This window comes from Nilaparvata lugens, chromosome 5 (genome assembly GCF_014356525.2).
Source record: "Nilaparvata lugens isolate BPH chromosome 5, ASM1435652v1, whole genome shotgun sequence".
NCBI classification, from domain to species: domain Eukaryota; kingdom Metazoa; phylum Arthropoda; class Insecta; order Hemiptera; family Delphacidae; genus Nilaparvata; species Nilaparvata lugens.
The window spans coordinates 72,098,795-72,125,181 of record NC_052508.1 but is presented as its reverse complement, the minus strand read 5'-3'; the positions used below and the strand labels follow the sequence as shown (position 1 = coordinate 72,125,181).

General features: G+C 32.4%; 2 protein-coding genes across 2 annotated transcripts; both read right to left on the bottom strand.

Moving 5' to 3' along the window:
- On the bottom strand, positions 1 to 26,081 carry LOC120351663 (ABC transporter G family member 23-like). Its single transcript, XM_039429602.1, has 7 exons — positions 26,029 to 26,081; positions 13,104 to 13,268; positions 9,684 to 9,816; positions 7,494 to 7,648; positions 6,163 to 6,270; positions 3,225 to 3,318; positions 1 to 165 (listed from the first exon to the last, which is right to left on the bottom strand). The coding sequence occupies exons 2-7, from the start codon at positions 13,259 to 13,261 to the stop codon at positions 1 to 3; spliced, it is 813 nt and encodes a 270-aa protein (XP_039285536.1). The 5' UTR covers positions 13,262 to 13,268; positions 26,029 to 26,081.
- On the bottom strand, positions 16,430 to 19,369 carry LOC111063135 (chimeric ERCC6-PGBD3 protein-like). The gene is made up of 2 exons (XM_022350821.2): positions 19,291 to 19,369; positions 16,430 to 18,632 (listed from the first exon to the last, which is right to left on the bottom strand). Exons 1-2 carry the CDS (start codon positions 19,323 to 19,325, stop codon positions 17,579 to 17,581), a joined length of 1,089 nt encoding a protein of 362 aa, XP_022206513.2. The 5' UTR covers positions 19,326 to 19,369; the 3' UTR covers positions 16,430 to 17,578.
- Positions 26,082 to 26,387: the final 306 nt, after the last annotated feature.

The window sequence follows — 26,387 nt, the reverse complement described above, 5'->3', positions numbered from 1 at the left end:
CTATCTGATGGAATGTCCTCTTGTTTCTGGCTTAATTTGAGAAATGCCTCCTCCAGACTTGAACAGTTGTTCATCTCCATGAGTTGGAGGGGACTTCTCTCTGTTAGCAGAATCCCACCTCTCATAATCCAATCTGAAAGCACAACAAGTGAATCCTTGAATCATCTGAAAATTGTAGAAAACACAGATAATCATCACATCCATCATTGTAATGAATTCATTCAACAAGCTTCCTGCTGGAGCCAAGAATGTGTCTGATAAAGCTTTAAATGGGAAATTATTTAGTTATTCATTGGAAAGGCCCTATTATTCTATAGAATTTTTTTTAAAATTTAAACTGTGATATAACATTAACTGTGTATTCCAAATTAGGGTTAAAATAGTTTGGGCGAATGTCTGTTGTTTTTACCTGCATTGTATCTATTGTCTATGAATAATAATGAAATGACATAAAACATTCTATTGCTATTAAATTTTGTAAAACTTTAAAGTGAAAAAAACTCACATTCTTTGATGTGGCGACGTCCGTTTCGTGCTGGTATCGCACATTTCCAAGCCAAACAGAAACTGAAGTGTTTAAGGTTATGAGGGTGAAATTTGGTGGGGGTGGAGGGGAGTTTTGGTGGTTAATGGAGGAGGATTTAAATGAGTTTGTCAAACAGGGTGTGGGAGGAAAAGTTGATTTGGTCATTTAGAATATTGTTTGGCTGTTGTTTGGTGTGTTTGTATATTTCAAACTGTTCTAGTAAATTTAATTTTCTGTTTTTGTGGGAATAGTGGAGTATTTCGAGGTTGTTGTCTATATGTCAGGGTGTGTGTGGTCAGTGGAGATAATGTGTTCTGCAAATTTGGAATGGGAGGACGGATGGGTAATGGCTCTTGTGTGTTCTTTGAATCTTATATTGAAATTTCTAGCTGTTTTACCTGCAATCTTTGCAATCTTTGTAATTTGCTGCAATCTTTACAATTTAGCTTATAAATTCCTGGTCTATTGTATTGATTTTGAGAGGTGTTGTGTGGGGACAAGAGTTTTTTCAGTGAGTTTTTTGTTCTGTATGCAACCTTGTATTTTATTTTCTTGAATGATGCTGCTATTTTGTAAGTTTTATTGTTGTGGTATGTGAGGGTGACGAATGCTGTATGATATCAGTGTTGTATTTGTCAGAGTTTTGCGGATTGTTCTTGTTGTTTTTAATTTTTTGTAGTCGTTGTCAATCATTGAGGGTTTATATCCATTTTGTTGTGCAATATATTTTATTGTGTGCAGTTCAGTGTTGTAATCTGTGGTTGTCATTGGGATATTTATTAATCTGTATAGCTTGTGGTTGTAGGCTGCAAGTTTGTGTTGGATAGGGTGATTTGAAGTGCAATGGATTGTGGTGTCGGTTGTTGTGGGCTTTCTGTATATTTTGAATGTTTTGAATGATTGGTTCTGTTTTGTGATGGTGATATCCAGGAAATTTATGCTGTTGATGGTTTCTAATTCAAGTGTGAACGTCAAATTTGGGTGTATGCGGTTGAGGTGGGTGTGTAGTGTTCAAGTTGTCTTTTGTTCCCCCTGTATAGTATTAATATGTCATCTACATATCGGAACCAAGCGAGTATTCTATTGGATTGGATGTGTGATTTGGGATCATGGTTGTGTAGGTTGTGAAACTACAACCTACAAACTACAACCAACTACTGATTTGGGATCATAGGTTGTGAAATATTCTAGTTTATAGTGCCTGCCTAAATAGATTTTAATTTATGTATTTTATATTTATTAAATTTTTACTCTGTAACTTACTTAACAATTTCTGTGTAAATTTATGTTTGATAAGATCTTATAGCCTATTCATGTTTATGAATCTATGGATAAAATAAATGAATTATTATTATTACGATTGCCTCAAAATCTAGAACAAAATTAATATAGGAAACTCAGATGTATCATATCCATCATTAACTGTTTTTTTTTTCATTCTGCTATACTGTATTGTGATTCAATCCTATACTATTAAACGAGAAATTTCTGTTTATATGTTTAGATGTTTTTATGTTTATATAATTATATATCTGTATGTGACCGGATCTCGAAAACGGCTCCAACGATTCCCACAAAGTAGGTTAATGATATAACAATTTGATTGCACTAGGTCTCATTCCTGGGAAAACTCGCTGAACGACATTAAAAGGATAACCCTTGGAAAAACTGCTGAGAATTTCGTCGTCTGTAGATAATGAAAGTGAGTGAGCGAGTGCATGTGTGGGATCATTCAGCTGATCTCACGAGAAGAAAAATTCAGCAAGAATACCTTTTTTTCGTTTATTTCTCTTTTTTGTAGAAAACATGGCGTTTACTTCAGAAAGTCCAAAATAGTAACAAGAGTCTGTTAGTGAAGAATAGTACATAGTATATTGACAAATATTGTAGCAAACATAGTATATCATTCTAAATCGAATTCATAGTATATCTATTTGTAATAATTGATGATGTGTTTGTTTTTTGAAGTGTGAATAAATTGTTATTTTGATGAGTGACAGTAGCTTAACCTAGATTATTTGATTTGGACTGTAGTATAAATTTGAAAAGGGACAGTTTTGGGCATAAGCCTGTTGTGCCTCCTCATATAACTGTAAAAATAATTGTACGACTGAGAAAATGAATAGATAAATATAAACTATAAATTCAATCTTTCGTTACAAATTTTCTATGCTTTTACACTCCAGAGCAAAGCTCGGTCCCCCAATATTGTAGGAATAAATAAAAACACTTTTTGCTCTTAAATCATTAAATTGGTAATATTTCACTAGCAATAGGGAAAATTGAACATGATTTTGAGAAATTTTAAGAATTATTCCCCTGATAAAATAATTATTATTTTCATGACAAATTTACAGTAGTGTGGACTACTTTGAAGAAGTGTATCAAGTCTACACAATAAATTAATGATCAATATATTATATAGTAAAAGTTTGTTCAAATTCGTGTTTTCTTGTTTCTGAAAAATATAAATTTCCTAACTACTTGAAAACTCCCTTTTTTGGGTGAGGGTTTAATATTGGAAGAGCTTCTTATACCCTAAACTCTTTCACAAAAACCTTGAAGATCTCATTCTCCTCCCAGATTTGATTCATAGCTTGTTAAGGCCGGAGATGTTGATATGAGAAGTTCTAGTTGAAAACTTAATTACGAGTTATTTTAATTCTAAAAATTGACTGAAATCAGTCAAAGAACTTACAGTATGTGAATTTCTCGCTTCTTCAATATAATGGGTTGTAATGATAATTGTTTTGTGTTCCACATCCGTTATATGTATAAAATATTTCCATATGCTGTAAAAAACAAAAACATAATTAATAAGAGCTCCATTAAGAGTTGTGAATTGCAGATGAAATTTAATTCTCAATTCATAATTTTGATGGAAATTGAATATAGAATAATAGGTCTATAGTAGTCAACGTTGAGATTGCACGATACATGAATAAGGGTTGATAGAATTGGATAACTCGGAACTCGCTCACTCCAAGCTAAACTGCTCTGATCGTTTAGTATTGATTCATATATGGCAGTTTTACATGGAGTCAGCGAGTACCGAGTTAGCCAATTCTATCAACCAATGAATAAGAGCTATTATTATTCATGAATTTCATTGTACATTTATATATACGGTATTTGAAATTAGTGAAAAGTAGATTTTATAACTGTTAGTTAAGCAGTTTTACAAATTTAATACCGTATTACACTACTACCTACTGAATTTTGAAGACAAATTTCGAAAAAATCACGCGCACTTTCACTTTATTTGCTTATGGGATCATAGTTGAGATTCATGAGAATAAGAGACATGCCAGAAACTACCTATTCAATTTGTTCTACTATTAAATTGAATTAAATCGCAATAGTTTTTGGCGTGACTGGAAAAAGAAGCCTTGAGCTCCAGCCACGAGTTCCAAAAATAAGAAATACATTTTTTTAATCTAATAACAGCAGTACAAATGATACAATTCTGTTGATTGATGATAATCTATGGATGTTAAATTTTATCAATAATCAAGTACGGTACTTGATAAACAAAATATGGATGCACAGAAAAATAATACAGTATAAAAATTGTCGTGTTTTAATAATTTTTACACAATTATTATTGCCAAAAATTGGTGATTCAGCCAACTCAATTCTCAATTTTAAAATGATAGTTTTGTTTTACCCACGATTTTATTAATCTCAATTTGGTTTTTGTTATTATTTTTATCCTAATTAAAGTCTTCTGGAATTTTAGTTATTAGTTTGAAATGAAGGTGGAGATTATCTACGAAACATGGAAGGGAATGTGGCAGAATCCAAAGTCAGGGCAGTGGACTGTAAATGATAATTGATATTAATACCTACAAAATAAATCTCTGGATTCTGTGCATAAAAAAATGATAACATGAAGTGCTGGGAGTATGCCAATAAAACACAAAATGCCAATAATTGAATAATAAAAAATATTAAAATTGAAACAACGAATAATATTAAAAAACACAATCTTGAATATGTAACCGTGACTGTATCGAGTACCGAATATCAAGTATATATCGAGTATCGAATATCAAACGAGTATCGAAGTGGAACCGTTCCAATAAAATGCTTTGTCAGATTTTACAGAATGTAATTAATAACTTACATGTGGTCACCACTCATAGAGAGTAGATTAAATAATAACCTCATGAGAAGATATTTTTGGGACGCTCTGTAGATCGTGAATTACCCAATGAAATATACGAAATATATTTCGTATATTTGCGTGTGTGGCATATAATGTCACATGTGTGGTTATTTCATATCTGAAACTCATATACCGTCTATATGAGTGTTTTTTCTATCTGAAACCCATCTACACTTCTATTTAGAAACAATCCCCATTTGTTAATGAGAAAAAGTTTTTGACAAACAAATACTTAACAAAGATGGTTATAATAATAATAAAATCCTGCACTCTTCGTCCAACATAATCCTTCTCCCGTCGCTGCACATGCCCAAACCACCTCATCCTTGTCTCCTGCATTTTCTTTCCCAGTGGGTAAACAAAGATGGTTAAGGTTGTGCAAAGGCTAAAAATTAACTGTTACTGGTGATATTATTTTCAAAGTTTTTCGATTTGTTATATCATCAAGCTATCAAAATGAAAAAGTTTTTTTCAGGAAATCATTTTTTTCTGATCATTACTTTTTGAGATATGAGCGACTAAAGTTCAAATTTTTGGGACAGAACATTTCAAGGTCGGTAAGAGATAAATCCATGAGATTTAGAAGATGGATTCTTCATGGTATTGTTGATCTAATAAAATGAAAATTCTCTGAAAATATCAAATTTTGAGAAAGTTATTCAATTTACCAAAAATAACTCAACTAAATGTTATTTTTGGTCATTTCTAGTAAATTGAATAACTCTCTCAAATATTAATATTTTCAGAGAATTTTTGTTTTATTAGATCAACAATACCATGAAGAATCTATCTTCATAATTTCATGGATTTATCTCTTACCGAACTTGAAATGTTCTGTCCCAAAAATTTAAACTTTAGGCGCTCATATCTCAAAAAGTAATGATCGAAAAAAATGTTTTCCTGAGAAAACTTTTTCATTTTGATAGCTTGATGATATGCAAATCGAAAAACTTTGAAAAATATCACCAGTAGAAAGTTAATTTTTAGCCTTTGCACAGCCTTAAGTTCTGAATATTGAGTATTATTTACTTTTTATTTCCTTCCATTGGACTTTGATTATATCTATGGAAGATGGTTAAAAAATCATGTTACAAATTTAATACTGGGTAGCCAATTGATATTTTTCCTTCATTGAGATCTCTATCTATGAAATCATTCTCATTGAATGAAAAAGACTGAGAACTTGTCAAAAACCACAGATTTATTGATACTTCGGTTATTACACCATTGTCAATCTCTGATAAACTGAGTTTATACTCTCTAAGTATCGATAAATCTGTGGTTTTTGACAATTTCTTAGTTTTTTTCATTCAATATGAATAATTACCACAATATCAACTTCTCAACTACACAAAAAATCATTCTCAACTTGGAAAATCTACAACTAAACGTTCCATAGTAAGTACAGTACCTACTATACTTGATACACTTTTTTGACAGTTATTAAAAATAGGTAGCTGCTAATTACCTTTCACATAAGAGTGGATCCAGTCCTACAGTGGGCTCATCTAGGATAAGGAACTTTGGGTTGTGAAACAAAGCTACTGCCATTGAAACCCTTCTTTGCTGTCCACCGCTGAAAATTAAATCAAAATTTCATTTCGAATTCAATCATAGAATTCTAATTTGTAACGTTGAATCGATTCGAAATTAATGGTTCAACACAAATTCAATTCATTTACAGCCAACAGTACAAGGCAAAGTCAGAATATATATAGTCATAAAAATTTTTGTAGGAGTGGTCATTTCAATAATTGATACAAACACATAAAAGTAACATAGAATAATTGTTTCTAATAGCTTTCAAGGAGAATCAATTCCCCACGAACATTCTTTTCAAGGACAGTAAAGTACTGAGTGTAAGACAACTCTACATCCAGGCTATCATCACGCGAATGAGGAAAAACAACGAACACATAAGACTGGCAGATCATAACCATCAAACAAGGCAGAGAAACACAAATTTAATAGTACCAAGGATGAACACTACATTTCGGCAAAGAAACTACATATATTTGGGACCAAAAATTTACAATTCAATACCAAGTTACATTAGGGAAGAATTCAGTAGACACAGGTTCAAAAAAGTTTATTTTCCTGGTTAGTTGATATTGGAGTAAAAAATTGTGAAAACGTAGTTAGACTATAAATATTGAAACTATTTATTCTTCATTATTTTCCTTTACTAGTTTATCATTTTTCTAAAAATTAACTCCCTTATTATTATCCTTAATAGAACATTAATATTTATCTACTAATTTCATAATTTTGTTGTATTATAATTTTTTACCAATTCCATTATAAAAAACTTTAATCCCATATTAGTGAATGAAGTTTGTTAATAGTAATAACACGCAACAATCAACTAATAACTTATATCCCAACACATATCATTTATAGTGAAGTGTATATTTATTCATTGAATTATCTTTGCCTATTGGAAAATTATTCAATGCATAAAATTCATTGTTTTAATTGTTATAGTATTCTAATTTGTAATGTAATTGTTTTTGATGAATAAATTTTATTTGATTCGAGTTTTATTTTAATAATACACATAATATGCTAGAGCGTTGTATGGTCAGTGTAAATATTTGCCTGAAGATATGGAATGTTTCCTCTAAAATTGAATAATTATTTTGCTAAAGCGCACTAGATGTAGTAGATAATAATTACAGATAAATTTCACTGTATGAAAAATGGTGAGTCTAATTTTAAAATATTTAACGGATTCTTGACCTCAACCCTTTGATCCCTTGACCCTTTATAACTATTGAAGTAATCTCAAAATAAGCCTACCTCAAGTTACAGACAAGTCTGTTTGTTGGAGGAAGATCTAAAAGCTCTGCAAGTTCTTTCTCACGGTGCTTGATGTAGTCTTCAGTTTGGTTAGTCAAAAGTCCAAAGTATCGGAAAACCTCGTGAATTTGGAACTCCTCGTACAGTGATACTTCCTATTGAAATAAAAAGCGTGGATAAATGAGGGAAGTTGAAAATTCGCATATATAGGGGAATCACTAACTTGAAAATTATTAGTAGTTCATTCTACTTCCCCTCATTATCATTAGCTCATCAGATCTATTGGAGTGGCCGTAGTCGAGTGGATCAGATGCTGGCTTTATGATTCAGAGGCCCGGGTTCAAATCCCGGCCCGGGCAAGATATTTATCTCGGGCCAGTCCCGTGTTTCGGATGGATACGTTAAGCCGTCGGTCCCGGCTGCCTAAAAAGCAGTCGTTAGGTCATGTCAGAGGCCCTGAAATTGATCAGTTGCGACCTGAAAACTCTGATACCAGACCTGAGCCAGCCAGGTCACTCATATTATTATCAGATCTATTCAAGTAAAATGGAACGAAACTCAATATTATTATAGCATGATAGTGGTATCTCCAAGTAGAGAATTCCTCTCCCAAATTTGATAAGGTTACACATAGTCCGAAATAGTTAAGTCTTGTATATAGTTGTTCACTTAACAAAATTTTCAGTCCTTGATTATATTTTCACAAAGTATATTTTTACATTTAGATGCTTCAAATATCTATATTATTATTTACTGGAATAAGAAAAAAAATCATTAGTAGTTTATTCTATTTCCTCTCATTATCATTGGTTCATTCGATTATTTAGGAAAATGGAAAGAAACTTGATTATAGCACAATAGAGGAATCTCCAAGTTAAAAATTATCAGTAGTTCATTCTGTCATGAGCCACAAGGTTTGACATACCCCCAAACATCAGTTCCTTCTGGAGAGAAATAATTTTTTCCAACTTTAAAAACTAAAAGCTGTGATCAGACAGTTTTGGCTGAGAAACTAAAAACGCTGAGGAGAGGTAGAAGTGGGGCTAGTCTCCCCTCCAGCCAGCTAGTGGGAAAAGCTTTCCACTTTTCTTTATGTATAATTTCTCACACTTTTTGATCGCCTACCTCCTGAGACAGACCGAGCTGCCCCGTGGCTGGACATCCCCATGGACATCAACTGTATAACGGTATCGTTCCACATTCAATTTATTTTTCCTATATTGTTTTGATTTTAGAAATTCCAAATTAATTATAAATGAATAATGTTTTTTGAACTGTCAAATAACTTGTTTAAATAAAAAACACAATAATCTGTCCAACACAATTCTGTCTAACGTTTTGAAAAATCATTGGCAACAAGTTTATTTTAATTTTTTTTAATTGATTAAATGCTCAAAATTTCATAACCCTCCTTAATTGTTCTGTATTAGAATAGTTGTAGCATAACTAATTTCATAAAACCAAAATATGTTAAAATTCACATTTAAATCAAACAGAAATTTCTTCTTTTAAATAAAATAAATCTGACTCCAAAAAAAAATGTTTTTCTTTTAATTCCAAAAAACATCTAGTTGATAATATAAAAAAAAACAACTGCTTTTGCTCTACCATCAAATGCTACGCAACAACAATTTACAGTGTTCCCGTCTGGGAACTGGTGGATCGCCCCCTTTTATTATACTTTTACCAAACAGGTCACCAATCATTTATTACAAATGATGGATACCACTGTCCAAACAATTTAATGTTACAATTCTATTTCCCCCAAAAAATAATATTTTGAATAATATTTATGAATACTGGACTGTGAACATTTGATACTTGTGCATTATTTAGGACAGTTGAAGCAACATTAATTAATTATTATTAAACAAAAATCCCAATTAAATGCTGTAAATAGATTTCCATCTACTAGCTGTTTACCCTGTTGTAAACAGGGTTTAAAGGTTTGTTAATATTTTTTATGAATTTCGAGTGAATAAAATTTGATTTGATTTGTCAATATTTGCAGTAGCAGAAGTCTTCGGGGTGATTTACAGCATTTAATTGGGATCTTCGTTTAATAATAATTATTCATTAATTAGCATTTGAACAAATGCAACTTCCAATTTATTTCCAGCTGAAGCAACATTGTTTGGTTGGAATTTAATCAGTTTAAACATGCATATTATGATAGTGGAATTGGCATACCTGTGGCATATAGCCCATATCCACTTTGGACTTTACATCAACAAACAAAGTTCCACTGTCAAGTTTTCTTCTGCCGATTATGCAGCTGAGCAGTGTTGTTTTACCGCATCCGCTAGGTCCCAACAGACCATATCTGCAATAAATAAATTATTTGATTTTCAACGGTTACACCAGTTTTTCAAGTTGAGTACAATAATGTTAGATAATACAAAAGAACAACACAATAACCTCATCCTATGTGTAACCTTATCTTATTTTGGGAGAGGAATATCTCAAGGGTACCTTATTTTTACTCTCCCTATAATTTTGATGATATCATCAAATACAATATTGTGCCAATATTGTATTGATATTATCTGAAAATGTTGAACAATATCTACATGGTATATCATTCAATACTGTAACAATGTTGTACAGATATTATTAAATATTGCTTAGCAATATTTAGTTAATTTTTAATTTAATATTGTAATAATGTTGTACCGTACGGTATTGATATTATCTCAATATTGCCAAACATTATTTACATGATATATTATTCAATATTGCGACAATGTTGTATAGATATTATTTAATATTGCTGAACAATGTTTACATAATATATGATTTGATATTGCAAAAATATTATGACAATACTGCTACAATATTATAATGACAATATCTTTAACAATGTTGCTGAATGTTGTAGCAATAATGAGACAATATTTTTTTGCTACTTGGGATGTACTTATTGTATGAATAAATAAAGAATGATAATGAAAGCAGAATACACGTAGGCTATAATTATGGTAATGTAGTACATTATAAATATGGTAGGCCTACACTTTAGAGTTCAATGATAATGATATATACAGAATAAATTAAATATTTGATTCGTCTTGTCATTATAGTATAGGTAGCTACTCTTTTATAAATAAATAATACATCACCATATAATATAATACAGAATAGACCCAGGTAGATTAGAAACACTCAATAAATGATATATTTCGATGACTGAGTCACCAGTAAGATTGTAGAAGTCTTGTCCTACAGTTATAGTACCTATAGCCTACAGTCTAACTGGTTGAAAAAGTTTTTTTAGTCTATCTTTGTTTTCTGTATTATCATTTATGGTAATGTATTATATATTTATATAAATGTGTAGATTAAAATGACAAGACAAATCGAATATTTATTCTGTGTAGTGAGGTCCACGTTGATTCATAGTCAGTGAAGGCTGTGATCACATACAGAATAGATACAGATATCAATTATTGATCAATTTACATTATTCATATCCTTATATTGAATGTATTTCATGTACATAGTATTTATAAAAATAAGGCAGTGAAGAAAGATAGGATAACTTCAAGGCAGTGAAGAAAGATAGGATAACTTCAAGGCAGTGAAGAAAGATACCAACGTTGCCGATCCTCTGTCTAGTCAATGCCTTCTATAGACGGTAGCTGATACAGGTTTATTGATGTAATATTAACTGTTCATTCTCATTTAAAATAATATCAATTATAGGCTATTTTATTATAAGCAAGAAATTATATTTTACAATAATCTCATATACATTTCATGATTAAGATGAAATATTTTGTTTATTAATTATCAATTGCACATTATTAAAAGACGATCTGGCAACAGAGCAAAGCGAGAAAGAGATAGCGCTATTCGCTTTGTTAAATGATAGACAAGGATAGCAATACCATTGCTAAACAAACACTGACATTATAACGTAGACCTCTCACTATATAGGTATACGGTAGTTTAGAAACATATTTACAATAGATTTTTATTGTATGGCGTGAGTTAGTACAAGTAGAGTTGTAGTAGAGTATAGTACTTGATATAAATTTAGGTAATACAGTGAAAAAAGGAAAAAACCTGTGCGCAAATTAACTTACATACAGACTGCAATATTCATTTCAAAAAATTTAAAATCAAAAGTAGGCTACCATATCTTTTACTGCGGTGGTAATTTTTTTTAAATTTCTTATACAACATAGACTAATTTACTAAGTCCGGGCGCGAATGTACGTCATTCCGTGGTCATTTTTGGGTAATAGCCGTGAAAGATGTCTCAATTTCTTCGTTAGGTTTAGCATAATAAGGATCGTGATGATGATAATAAGTCGAAATCACAGGCAAACACCTCGGAAGCAAGATGGTCGCCAAAATTTTCAGGGTTTTGCTATATCGCTTGTATTTCAATAACAGTTCAAGATATTCAACCGTTTTCTTAGACGATAATATTTTTTAAATCTACACCTCTACAATTTTTGTTTCATAAAATTTTCCTATGAAACAAATATTTTTTTAGTTATAACCTTCAAAAGTCCTAAAAAACTTTTTTTTCTAATTTATTTCAAATTTCATTCCATTATAACTTTTTTGTGCAATAGATACAGAGAGATTTAAATCTATGAAATTTAAAGAGTTTTTCAACTTTGGAACGACATATCTTCATGTGCTGTACATCAAAAAATGAGTTCTCCAGCGCCCTCCAAAGAACACCCTGCATGATTTCTGGTGCGTTTTTCCATATGCATGAGGTAACAAGCTAGAACTATAAAATCGATTTTTCATTACTACTTCAAGATAGAGACTTGCAAATGGTCTCAATCTCTTCGTTACAACAAACCGAATAAGAATATTGATGATGGAAACAACGAAAATATTCAACATCATTAAAAAATTCAAGATGGCGGTCATTATTGACAGAAATTTTTATATTCAGCTATTGTGAGAGATATCGGATTGGTTTTATCACCAAAGTGTTTTAGAATTAACCAAACTATGATGTTCGAGAGGATCGTCTCATTTCGACCTCTCTGTTAATGATTTATTCAACTTCAAAACTTGAAACATACATTTTTTGGGGACAATATTTCACTTTCCACCCTGTAAATGTATTTGCAGTAGACAAACACTAGTGTTATTGATACCGTGTTCTAGAATATTTCCAAAGATTTTAAATGACATCTAGATGTCATTGGAGGCTGGAGGTTGTAAGTTGGAGGCTGTAAGTCCTGTAAAACCATTGGTTGGAGGCTGTAAGTCCATATTCCACGGCTGGAGCGTCATCGGAAAAAGAGAGAAAAGTACTGTTTGCAGCCGAAAACCCACTTTTTCCACCAAATAAAAGAGGAAATTGAGACATCTTCCACGGCTGTTACCCAAAAATGACTACGGAGTGCCTTATTCGTGACTTTTGCGCCCGGAATAACTTATCCAAACCATATAAATCGATACCGTATTGAAGAGAGCAGAGTACCTATTGAATTATATTTTAATCATTGTTCAGAAAAAGACATCACGAATAAATTTCTAAATATTCACAATTGATTTCAAAGTCAATAGGCTATAGAAGAAAGCTATATTTCTGTTTGAAATAGAGATTCCCAAATAATGCTACACTAGTCAACTTACATAGTGCCCGTCGGTATTGTCATATTAAGTCCACGCAGTATAACAGCTGTCCGGCCATACCTCTTGTAAGCATTTCTGAACTTCACAATTGGCTGTGGACCAACATCTTCAGAATTGTTATTTAACATTATTTCACTTTCCATGCTGGAGGGCTCCATTAAATCTCTGCAACATTTTAATTTTCATACATAAATTAAATTTAAATTTGGAATTTTTTATTGTTGAGGACAAAATATTCATAAATTACTATTAGGAATACGGAGTAGAATACACATCTTTTTTTGCTAACCATGACAAACTGCGAGTTATAATTATTCGTTTTTGAACTATTATGACGACACTACAGTCCAATAACGGAATTTGAAAAAATCCAAAAGCGCTCCACGTGAGTACTAGATTTTAAATGAATATTTAATAATATTCATTTAAAAACTAGTATTTGATAATATTCATTTTAAAACTAGTCCTCACATGGAGTGCTTTCGGATTTTTTCAAATCCGAAAAAATAGTGTTGAAAATGGATTTGAAAAAATCCGAGAGCACTCCACGTGAGGACACGTTTTTAACACGTAAAATATTAAACTGTAGTGTCGTCATAATATAAGTTCAATAACGGAGTAGAAATTACAGTGAAAAGCCGTTTTTTTTTCAACAACTGCTACAGCTCCTAAGTTTGCCTTATTTCTACCAAGTCTCTTCTGTTTAGTATTTCTTGAGGGAGAAATTAGAAGAGAATATTGAGGGAGAAGTCGACATAATACTATTATTCCAGTAATATAACTTACTAGCTCATTTAGAATGGCAAATTAGCAATTTACAAGTCGACATGATATACTATTATTCCAGTAATGTAACTTACTAGCTCATTTAGAATGGCAAATTAGCAATACAGTACTTCTATTTCTTGAGGTGCCACCATACTAAAATGAAGGATATTAATGCACAGAGTTCTTTCTTATTCCACTTAGAAGTAATTTAATTTCATTGAGGTCCATTTTCAGAACAAGATGCATGTTAAGAACGTAAAAGTTTGAAACAATTAGTGACGAACTGAATCGATTTCATCTCTATATACCGTAATCAAAAAAATCCTTCAACTCTGAAAGCTACCTACTTTTATTCTCATTCATGTTTTATTTATGTTTCCTCCCATATTTATTTTAAATTCTGAACATATAAAAACACTGATATTATTCATCTGTTTATTAACTAATAAATAGAAGTATAATTTATTTAATAAAAATAAATAAAATATTGTCGGTACTAACCTATTGAGCTGGAAAATGTTTTTTAATCAATTTCTTTTGGAGAAATAATAAAATCGACTGGATTGTCCTTATATTAAATTCTAATAAAATTATAAACCCAAATATTAAGGTTACACACAGCTTCAGAGTGAGACTATTGAAAACAAATAATTGATTGAATATTATTACTAGGTGTATTTTTTCAACTTTAAAGTGGAAAAACACTCACATTCACTTTAAAGTTATAAAAATACAATATCGTAGTGATAACTTACTATTAGTGAAAACAAGATGGATAATCAACAATGAATATTATTCAATATATTAGTCGCCACATCAAAGAATGTGAGTGTTTTTTCACTTTAAAAGTTTCACGAAATACGTACGATGGTAAAGAATATTGTTATTTGCGAATATAATCCATGGATACATGTGACTCAAATCAAATAATGATGGCTAAGCAGTACCGGTACTAACAAGGTACCTAGAATACATTCCAGGTATTCATTCATGTATTCTAGGTACATTGGGTACTAAGAATACTGTAATCGATTGGTAGGCCTATAAGTTCACCAATGATATGATTTTTTGGAAAACAATCACTCTTGTCCTATTTTAGACCTATATACTATTCCGAAGTTTTCTTCTCTAGTAGCCAAAACGAACACATTCTCCATCAAAATAAACATGTACCTCAATAATATAAACACTTATCTACTTCTCTAGATGAACTGGGAACAACAGCACTCAAACCAATAACATTTAAAATATAACAATAACATTACTTGAGGATTTATCGGAATTCACTAACGCTTTTTAATATGAGACTGGAGATCAAACCAATAACATTAAAAATATAACAATAACATTACTTGAGGATTTATCGGAATTCACTAACGCTTTTCAATGTGAGACTGGAGATGAATTGTGAAAATGAAATCAAATTTCTACAAAAATACGAGTAGTCTAATATGTAATTATTAAGTTGCCTCGGCTCCGCTGTGAACTCTCAAACTATTCAAACTTTAATAACAGTCACTTCACGAAAGACAATTCAATTAATAAGAACCAAATAAACTATTTCATTTGCACTAATAAGAAGAGCTCTGTAATTTTGGAGTTTGAAAATTATACAGCGCTTGTAAATTAATAACTGGTGTGTGAACGTGTTAACTTATATAACTTCCCGTGTGGGAAGTGCTCGTTGACATTATATTATGCTACGGTACTATTAACCCATTACTGCATAAAGTTTTTTTTGTTTTGTTTTTTGACATTTTTGTTATAACATTTTACAGATATCTATATATATAAAAGCGAAATGGCACTCACTCACTCACTCGCATAACTAAAAATCTACCGGACCAAAAACGTTCAAATTTGGTAGGTATGTTCAGTTGGCCCTTTAGAGGCGCACTAAGAAATCTTTTGGCAATATTTCAACTCTAAGGGTTGTTTTTAAGGGTTTAAAGTTCGTCTTTTAGCATGTATATTCTTCTTCTTCCAATCTCTTAATTATAATTGAAATTTCCATAGCATATGTTACTATAGAACTATAATCTAGATAGAGTACCTCTTCGAAACAGTTGTTAACTGGCAACTAAATTAATAATTTTGTCAGGTTGGCATTAAGTTGAGTTGACTTGTTAGGTTGGCACCAAGTTGAAGATTTAAATGCATTTATCGGGAAAAATTGATTGGGCACTGCTACTTCAATCTGGGAATATTATATTACTAGCCGTCAGGCTCGCTTCGCTCGCCATATCCGTGTAGTCCGACGTTTAGTCTGGACCCCCGACTGGATTGTCCTAACGTGATAAAAATTCAGGCGAGCGGAGCGAGCCTGCTAATCTCATTCTTGGACGATCCAGTCGGGGGTCCAGGGGGTGGAGCCCCCTGGCTAGACGGATATGGCGAGCGAAGCGAGCCTGAAGGCTAGTACCAATATAAACAGGGAAAAATGTTAAAACAATTTTTTTTTCATTGTGTCATCTGTAAATGGGTGTCCGATAAAATGGACGCTATGCTTCCAGGACCATTTTAGGTAATTGATGGTTTTTGACAAAAAATAAAAATGATACATTATAGCTGATTTATTTACAAGTGAAAAGTGCAACAAAATTATCATATTATTCGATGTCAGAAATTAGCTCTAAAAAGGTAGTTAAATTGTTGCCTAACAACATGGCAGAACGTACACATAAGCCTATTGATTCTTTGGTATTCCATGAAACACTTGGGATGGAGTCCAATTTTGCACTTGGTAATAATAAACTTTGCCTTTCCAGCACAATGTTTACATCTTCTCTCAGTAGGGTTGGGAAGGTGCCAATGGTTGTGGTTGTCATAGTGAACGTCTTCCAACGGTTTTGGTACTGATTTTCCCTGACTTGAGGGCTTTCCATACTTCTTCAGAACAGTTATAGCCAAGTTTCTTCGGAAGTTCAACAGTTGACCAATGGTTTGCTCGGGATTCAGGAGTTTTCTATTGAGGAGCCAGGAGTTAGAAACGCTAACATCGAACAAGTACACAAAAATGGGCCACCACCATTTTTTCTGCCTCATTCTAGTTCTGTAAGTGGCAACATTCTGGTCCATCAAATCCACACCTCCCATACTTTTGTTGTATGAAGCAAAAACTGTTGGCTGTGGGACTTGAACCTTTGCTTTCTTGGTTCTTGACCAGCGTCGAGCTGTACCAATAGACAGTTTTTCACAGTTAGTAGCTATAGTGCAGACACTGTTATCATGCCACCGAACATATAGCATAATTTTGTCAGCAGTACGGAAGTCATAACTCCCTCTCTCTTCTCCCTCCAACTCTTTTCTAGTTTTTAGTGGGCAATGTTCTGTTCTGCCTTCTTGTATGGTACCCGTTGCACACATGCCAATATCACTAAAATACTTTATAAGTGGAACTGATGTGAAAAAGTTGTCTATGAAAAGCTTGTGTCCATTGTTGCAAGGAACTTCAGCATTTTCAATTAGTTTCACCACTATATCACCACCTTATCCAAACCTGCTCACTCGATTCGGGTCTTTACCCGTATATACTTCAAATGTTATCAAGTAGCCACTGGATGAACATAAGGCCCAGTTTTTAAAACCAAATCTTATCGGTTTCCCCCTGATATACTGTTTAGCATAACGTTTGCCATAGTATGGAATCATACTCTCATCGACAGAGAGGTTTTCATCAATGCCCCCATGTTTTTTGAAGGATGAGTTCAGTGCCTCGATGTAGGGCCTGAGTTTAAAAGTTTATCAGATTTATCATTTTGGGTGTTATCATTCAAGTGAAGATATCTAAGAATCTGCTCAAATCTGTTGCATCGAATACTTTGAGACAGAAGTTTAGGTACATCATCATCCGTTGACCAATACATTCTTTTATTTGGATACTTGGCATAGCCTGACATGAGAAGACCTCCAAAAAAAACCCATAACTCATCTCTTGTAAGATTTAGGTCAACATTCTTCTGTAAAGCATATAAGTTACTTTGTTCACAAATATAATCTAGAAGGTCATCACTGAAAAATAATAAAAAAAAATCCAAAGGTGTTTCACATTCCATAGCTCCATCAGAACATGGAATAGGGTCACAATTCAAATTTAATTTAAAATCAGGCTTTTGTGGTTTCCACTGATCAATCATAGCCTTTTTTTTCTCAGCTGCCATTTCTTTCATAGTCTTTTTAGCTGTGGATTTGCTTTTCTTACCCTTGTTCTTATTTTTAACAGTAGGCCTATCATCTAAAAGTACTACATTTTCAGTTTCATCGATGCTACTGTCTGATTCTATGGTACGAGTTCTTTTACGATTGGAATGTCTAGTATTGATACTTGTACTTTGACCCTCAACTTGAATAAGACTTTCTGATGGATTCAAATTGCTTGAAGCTGAATTATCAAGATCCATATTCTCATTAGTTGGCAAAGGCCTACTGATACTTGGTGGCATCTCAAGAACATAATTATAATCTTCAGGCTCACCTGTACTGATCATGTTATCTTTAGGCTCGCCTGTACTGGTCATATTATCTCCTGTACTTGTTGTAAGCTGTGGTTGAACGTTAGGTGTGCATTCAGTCTGCACCTCACAAATACTTCTCAGCATATTTCTCCCCAGATGATTCACATCACCTTCAGCCTCATCATCTGATTTGTCACTGTCGACTTCGGTGTCAGCACCCTCATCAGGAGGAGTAATGTAAATCAGCCGCCGAAGCCCATCTGGATCCTCAGACTCCAACTCTTGAAGAACATCATCAAGTGTAAGCCTGGGAATAATTAATTGTATTGTTAGTCCCAAGAATTTTAAAACTGTACAGTACAGTAGTATAAGAGTACTGTACTGCAAAACAAACTAAGTGCTAACAGTTTCAGTAGCATACACAGTAAAATTTTGGTGTGGGGGTGGTGGTTACAAACCAACTTTGAGGGGGGGGGGGGTTGATGTGTTTATGTGTGAAATATGAAATACCCCACAACATGAACATAATTTGTAATTTCAGGGGTGGGGAGGGATCCCCAGAATACACCTCCCACGCCACGGTAGCATCCATGCTAGTAAACTTTGGTAGTTCTTGGAAACTTATTGTAATGTATGTGAAGCTGATTTTGCAAACTCAATAATAGTGTTAAATAGAAAAATAGATGTACAGACCAATATTTTTATGGAACATTAGAATAATGCAAGTCAGAAATAAATTTATTTCCAGAGCAAGAAAACAGCAGTCTGCATATTAGGTCTATGTAGCCAGTGAGTATAGCGTCCGTTTTATCGGACGCTCATACAAACACACATTTGAAGCCCAGTCATGACATTTTTTAGTGGAATATAAAGTACACACATGTTCATTGATTAGTAAGGAATGTTATGTTTCAGTAATACTTACATATTCTATTTGTTAGGTATATAATATAAATAAAACTTACCCCTCGAACGTGACAACATAATTGTCGGCTGCCATTTCATGAGTTGTGAGATGAAGGTTATGTTTACAACAACTGAAATCGTGATTCTAGGTGATTCTAGTTCCAGCTGAGTTTCTAGAAGCGAGTAGTACCAACTCTTTTCACTAAAACTTAGAATTCCCTGCCAGAAAAAATTATTACCTTACATCCGATTTATCGGACGCTATGCACTAATGGGTTAAAATTAGTAGTACGGTAGCCTATCTATTGTTGAGACTTCTTCGATCTTTCATTATCATTTTTTACATAAAAATGTGTGTCTAATACTTTGATTTTTCAACGTTTTCAAGCTTATTATTGTATATTCATATTCATATAAATTAATGAGAAAAACACTGTTTGCAAGATTAAAGTTAATGTCCATTATTTTTCAACTCCTGTGATACAAAGCCTATACAATATAAGGATTGTTTGATTCTAGAAAACAACTATAACCTCAAGACTGATAACACATATTTGATTATTATAAGGTTGTGAATGTGTGCATCCATTTGTGGAACATTTTCAGAGTTTATCGATCTAGAAACAATCAATTTATTACAGTAAAACGAAATAAATCTCTACAGGAAAATTCTTTTTCGTTCAACCTAACTTGAATTTTTGGAATAGATCATTTTCATAATTGCTAGGAAATAAAAACAATGTAGGCCTATATATTTCAGCATTGGTACTGTAGTATAAAGGTAGGCGCACACAGATCGTCATCGGACGGACGGCACGCATCGGACGATTAGATTTGATGCATTGTTTTCAATTGGAGTGCGCATACCTATACGGATGCATTGAAAACAATGCATCAAATCTAATAATCCGATCCGTCCGATGCGTGCCGTCCGTCCGATGACGATCTGTGTGCGTCTACCTTAAGTATATGTTATGTTCCAACGTATTGTTGTTTATGAAATAAAATATGTATATATAATTTCATAAATTATCAATTTTTGAGGAATTTATTCCATCTTCATAGAATCAAATCCAAGTAACTGGAATTGTATTACTCCGAAAGCTTTAATAAAAACTTCTCGAAAATAAATATCTTGAAAAAATTCAGTACAGTATTTTATCTTGATAAATATATGTACCGTAGTTAATACTGTATATAACCTATTGATTTATCTATTTTCATCCAATATTGTATAATAAACTCATCAATATTTTTTGTATTGTTTAATATCTATTTTAGACAAGTAGTGGGAAAGTCTCAGCAGAGATTAACAACAGGATCATGGCGGGAAACAGGGCATACTATGCTAATATCAAGTTGTTCAAATCTCGATTGATATCTATAGCTACGAAATTACAATTATACAAAGCATTGGTGAGGCCTGTGGTGAGTTACGGATCGGAAACATGGGTGCTTACAGCTGGAGATGTGCAAAGATTGAGAGTTTTTGAAAGGAAGGTAGTGAGAAAGAGTCATGGGTCCTGTTTTTGAGAATGGTCTTTGGAGAGGAAGAAAAAATTTGGAAATAGAGCAGTTCTTAAACAATGAAGACATTGTGCGGTTTATTAAAGCTGGCAGAATAAGATGGATGGGACATATGGTGAGAATGGGAGATGAAAGAGTAGTGAAAATGTATATGGAAGGACAGGATATATAACAGAAGAAGAAAAGGTCGACCGAGAAATAGATGGATGGATGATGTGGAACGAGATCTGAGAACGCTTGGAGTTCGTAACTGGAGGGGGCAGGCCGAGGATCGTGACAGATGGAGAGGCTATGTGAGGGAGGCCAAGGGTTGCAAAGACCTGTAGAGCTGAGGAGTAAGTAAGTTAATATCTATTTTCAACTTATAAATGAATGTAAGACAACAATAAAGAGTAAATAAAATAAAAATGAAATACACAGTACATGTACGCCCAAAACTACATGCCTTTATATTCCCTACCAGTTTTTGTTAAGTGATCTGTTATGAAAAATCCAAGACGCTCCTCATATCTCACAAACTTCAAATATTTATGCAAAATTTATTTCATTATCATATATCATGATAGTACGGTATGAGAATAGAAAAACTTCGAAAAAGGTCACCACAGAGTGTTCTCAGAACTCAGCTTCAATTCTAATTGTTACATCTTCTTCTTTATTCAAAAAATAAATAAACAATCAAATACATCCCAAAAAGCTAATACAATATTTTTACCTAATTTCTGATATATTATGTGTTCCCTATTATGTGTCTACCCTGTGTGGGGACACTTGAATATTACATAATAAAAATATTAATAGGCTATATAAATGTAAATATTATATAATGAAGAACATAAATATTGAATATGATAAACATTGAAATAAATCAATATGTCAATTTATAATCATTCTTGCACACAAACACAAAACTTGAAATTATCTACGGAGATAGTATGGCTTTAATACATAATATAACTATACAATATTTATCTACTTATTGTTTCACTTGAAATTACAATTTGAATGCTCAGTAAATACAAACTATGTGACCACATAAAAAGTTATATTCTGATGAAAGTAACTTCGGCTAGATCCTGCAATTTGTATGATTTCTTAAAAAAAATTTATAGACTCGGGAATTTGCGTACCGGTATACTTTCCATTGAATAGGCTAGGGTACTGATAAGCGTTCCATTCACCAGCAATCACTTTATATTAATATTAATTATATTAAACCATAAGTAAATTCATTAATCATCATCATCACCTAGGCTTAAAATACTTATGGAAAGTCGCCTTTTTTAAAATAATAAATAAATAAAATAAAATATTGCCTGTTTCTACAAAACACGACAAATTTCACAAGAAAATTTATTGTTGGTAAAGAAATCATCTTATCTGAAATCTACTACTGTACGGTAACTAAGAACTGTGCAATACAGATAAAAGCTTTCAGAGATAAATCGGTTCTCATTAACTTTATTATACTAGCAGTTGCATTGCATTTCACAATCCATAGTGCTTGTCAATAGTGTTCCATAGTTTCTTTGATCGAATAGTTTGAATCATTTTCGTGTGTAGTTTTATGAATGATGTTGACTACAATATAAAATCGTGCACCAAGTACCTATAAACAACATTCTTGCAAACAATTCTCATATTATTTGTAAATCAACCGAGTGTTAAACAAACAATCGAACAGACATGACGAGTTCCACTCCAGAATCCTTGAAGAGCAAGTTTGAACTTTGCCTCAATAACGACGATTTAAGTGATTGTGAATTCTTGGTTGGTGAACAAAAGAGCAGAATCAAAGGACATAAACTGTTGTTTGGCATCTCTAGTCCTGTTTTTCGAGCTATGCTGTATGATGGACTCCACAATGCTTCAACTTTCGAGGTGAAGGACGTTGAACCTGATGTCTTTCAAGGTATGAAACAATTTATCTATACAGATAGTGTAAATTTCTCCTCAGGTCTACAAGCGTGTTCAGTATATCTGGTCTCTTGGAAATATGTAATTCCTGATCTTATGTCAAAATGTGTTCAATACATCGAAGACAATATATCTGTTTCTGAAGTGTTGGACGTTTATGAGTTTTCACACCAGAATAACATACCAGACATTGAAAAACATTGTTTGACGGTCTTTCAGAACAAAACTAGAGAAGTAATGCAGAGTGAAAAGTTTCTGTCAACTGATATTCATACACTAGAAACAATTTTGAAACTGGACTCATTGAGTTTGGACTCTGAACTGGAGTTGTTCAAGTATACGGAAAAATGGGCTCTTGCAGAGGCTAATCGGCGAAAAATAGATTTGCAGGCAGAATATTTCAATTGCATCAAAAGGCACATACGTTTTTCGACATTTGATAAAGATCAATTTCAAGAAGGACTGTCCGAGTCTGATCTGCTAACTGCAGAAGAAAAAATTCCGATTTTATACAATTTATTGGGTTTTGAGAATAAATCACCACAGATGACTGCTCCCGTAGCTGTGCCCCGAATTTTCAGAGAAGGAGAAGGAGGAGTAGAAGCTGAAATAGAAGATAAAGAAGAAGAAAAAGAAGAAGGTGAAGAAGAAGAAGAAGAAGAAGGAGGAGAAGAAGAAGAAGACGACGACGACGAAGAAGAAGAACAATGCCAGAAATGGACAAAAGTGTCAAATAATATCTTCAAATTAGAAATGCTTGCAAAAGACGGTAGATGTATCCATACGACGCGTGTGGAGTTATCAGAAAAAACAATTAAATCATTGGGTGAACCAGACGAAATAGTAGCCAGTGTCATGAAAAAATCACAATTTCAGTTTATGCTCGATTGAGAAGTTGAACGATTCCGAAGAGGAAACTTCGGATATGAAAATGATTGATACTATTTTAAGAATTAGAAATAGTGAAGAAAATATGTCTTTATGTATTTATCTTAAATTCCTATTAAGAGAAAATATTTTTGAATTGGAAATTTCCGAGTTACAAAAAGATGAGTAACTGGTAATTTTAACTGTTAAAATTATTATTCATTTTATTTGTTCACTTACCCCGATCAGTGTGTCAATGATATAATATGAACTACCTACCCGTAATTACAATATATAGCAGGATAGGCCTATTCATGACATTAGTGGGTACGGTACATATAACTATATTGTCTAAGTCTTAGTTCTGAAATACATATTATATTGATGTAAAATATTCTTTATTCAGACTGTACTCGTCTATTTAGTTATGTAATATGACTTATCAATAATAAAGTTATTTCAATAATAAAAATAAACCAACCACCTGTTATGACAAAAGTGACACAGTTAGCGATGTACCAAATTATGTTATGTCACAGAACCATGGTAACTGAAATCAATAATTCAATACAGTATTAAGAAATATTACAATAATAGACTAAGTTATACTTTGTAAACAAGTGAATGAATTCAACAGTATCTCTTTCATCTATAAATAAAGAAAGATATATAAATATTAGAGATATCTAACTATACAAAAACCTATTATACCGTTTATTCACCACTTTTGGATTGCTTTGATTGGAATGCCTTTGTGATGCTCACACGAAAAAGTTTGAAAGTATTTTAGGAATAATATGGTTGTTTTATGATAATGAAATAAACTGAATTTTGGTAATATTGCACTACTTTATATTTCAACACCTAAATACTACCATAGAGAAACAATAGTGTAAGTTTCTCTATGATACTACTGAGTCTGTTTATAAAAACATATACACTTACAAAAAAAACATGACAAACTTATAAAAATGTGACATAAAAATGAGATAATATTAAATAAAGAAAACTATGCTTAACAGATGGAAATTATATACTGAGATATTGCAATTGTTAAAATGTTAATTAATTAATAATTATTATGAAACAAAAATCCAAATTAAATTCTGTGAATTAGCAGTAGCCTATATAATATTTGCAGTAGGTAGCAGAAGTCTTTGTGGTAAAAAATTAAAGTAAACTCGTATAGCTTTTGTTGGTGGGGACTCCCTTGCGGGAAGGTCCCACCACCGGAATATATATAATTTAAGCCGTCAATGGGCCTCACGACTGTCATACTTCAGCCGGGACCGACAGTTTAACGTGCCCATCCGATAACACGGAAGTGATCTGGTTAAAAAACTTTTGGTAATGAGAAGGGTTTGAGCCCAGGATCTCTGTATGCTGCTAAGTAAGCACTCTATTCACTAAACCACGGATCACTCTTTGAGGTGATTTACAGCATTTAATTTGGATTTTCGTTTAGTAATAATCAGGCCCACTACCATACTTAACTAATAACTGACGATAGGAAACTATGGCAAAAGGACTAGAAATAATAATAATTGTAATAAAGATTATATCGATTGATTACATACATATTGAGTCCATACAAACTTACTTTTGACTTACCGTATTTCAAAAATATTTGCTTGTATATATGCAACAGGACCCTGGTTCAATCTCGAAATAAATCACATTCTAGGCTTAAAACAAACGAGATTTGATAAGGGTGCAGCTCAAAACAATAATCAAGTTTTATCCTATAATCCAAGTAAAATATACTCACTTTCCATTTTAAAGCTGTGTTTACACCGGAGTTGAAATAAAATGAAATGAAATGAAATAGTAGTGTAAACTTATCATACAAAAGTCTAAAAAATTGTTGTTATTAACTGATGTTAACAACAAAAGTCATTAACATGATTATGTTAATAACATTTTATTTAATAACAATGAGTTGTCTGTTAAAAACGAGTTACTTTATTCATTTTTCTTAATAGAAATTTTTGACGATTCAGTCAAGTTAATAGCTCGTGTAATCAACTCTGGTGTAAACGTAGCTTTAAGCTGCGTTTACACCAAAGTTTTTAAAAACATGTCAATAACTTAATCCTTAAAGCCGCGTTTACACCAAAGTTATCAACAAAAATAATGTTAATAACTTCATACTTATAGATTCTATTAGATTGAACGCAACTTGACAAACACATGTGTAATGATAAGTTATGTTCAATCTAATAGAATCTATAAAGGCTACTAAAATTATTATAACATAATTATTTCAGTATCAAGTACCTAACTTAAGTTACAACAAGACAAAAATCAGAAAAATGAATAACCTTCTTTCATAAATCAAAGTATAGTGTCTATTATAATCTGGGAGAAGACAGTTTTGGGCTATGCCTGTTGTCTTCTTCCAATCATATTTTAATTATGATTTGTGATTGTGAATAAAATAAATTTTGCTCAAGGTTAGGCCTACTTTACTCTATTTTATTATATACCTCAGGAAGAAAGTAGATCCCCTCAGGTAAGGAGTTCCTAATCTCTCACTAGTGACCCAGTGACCATGTTGGTTGAAACAAATGATACTTCTGGGCGAATCAAAAGTTATTTGTGAGTTCAGCCGCGCCGTCAACACTAATCGATACTACAGCACATTGAGATCTGATTTTAGACAACTAGCCTACTTTAATCTAGTCAATGATTCAAACAAAGCAACTGTTAGCCAACGAAAATATTCCCCTTGGAAATATCTCTTCAAAAGCAAAAAGCACACCTGTTCAATCAATAATGATTGAAGAACAACCTTCTTTTAAAAAGGTCAAAGATGGTCACAATTTATGGAACACAATTCTCTCAT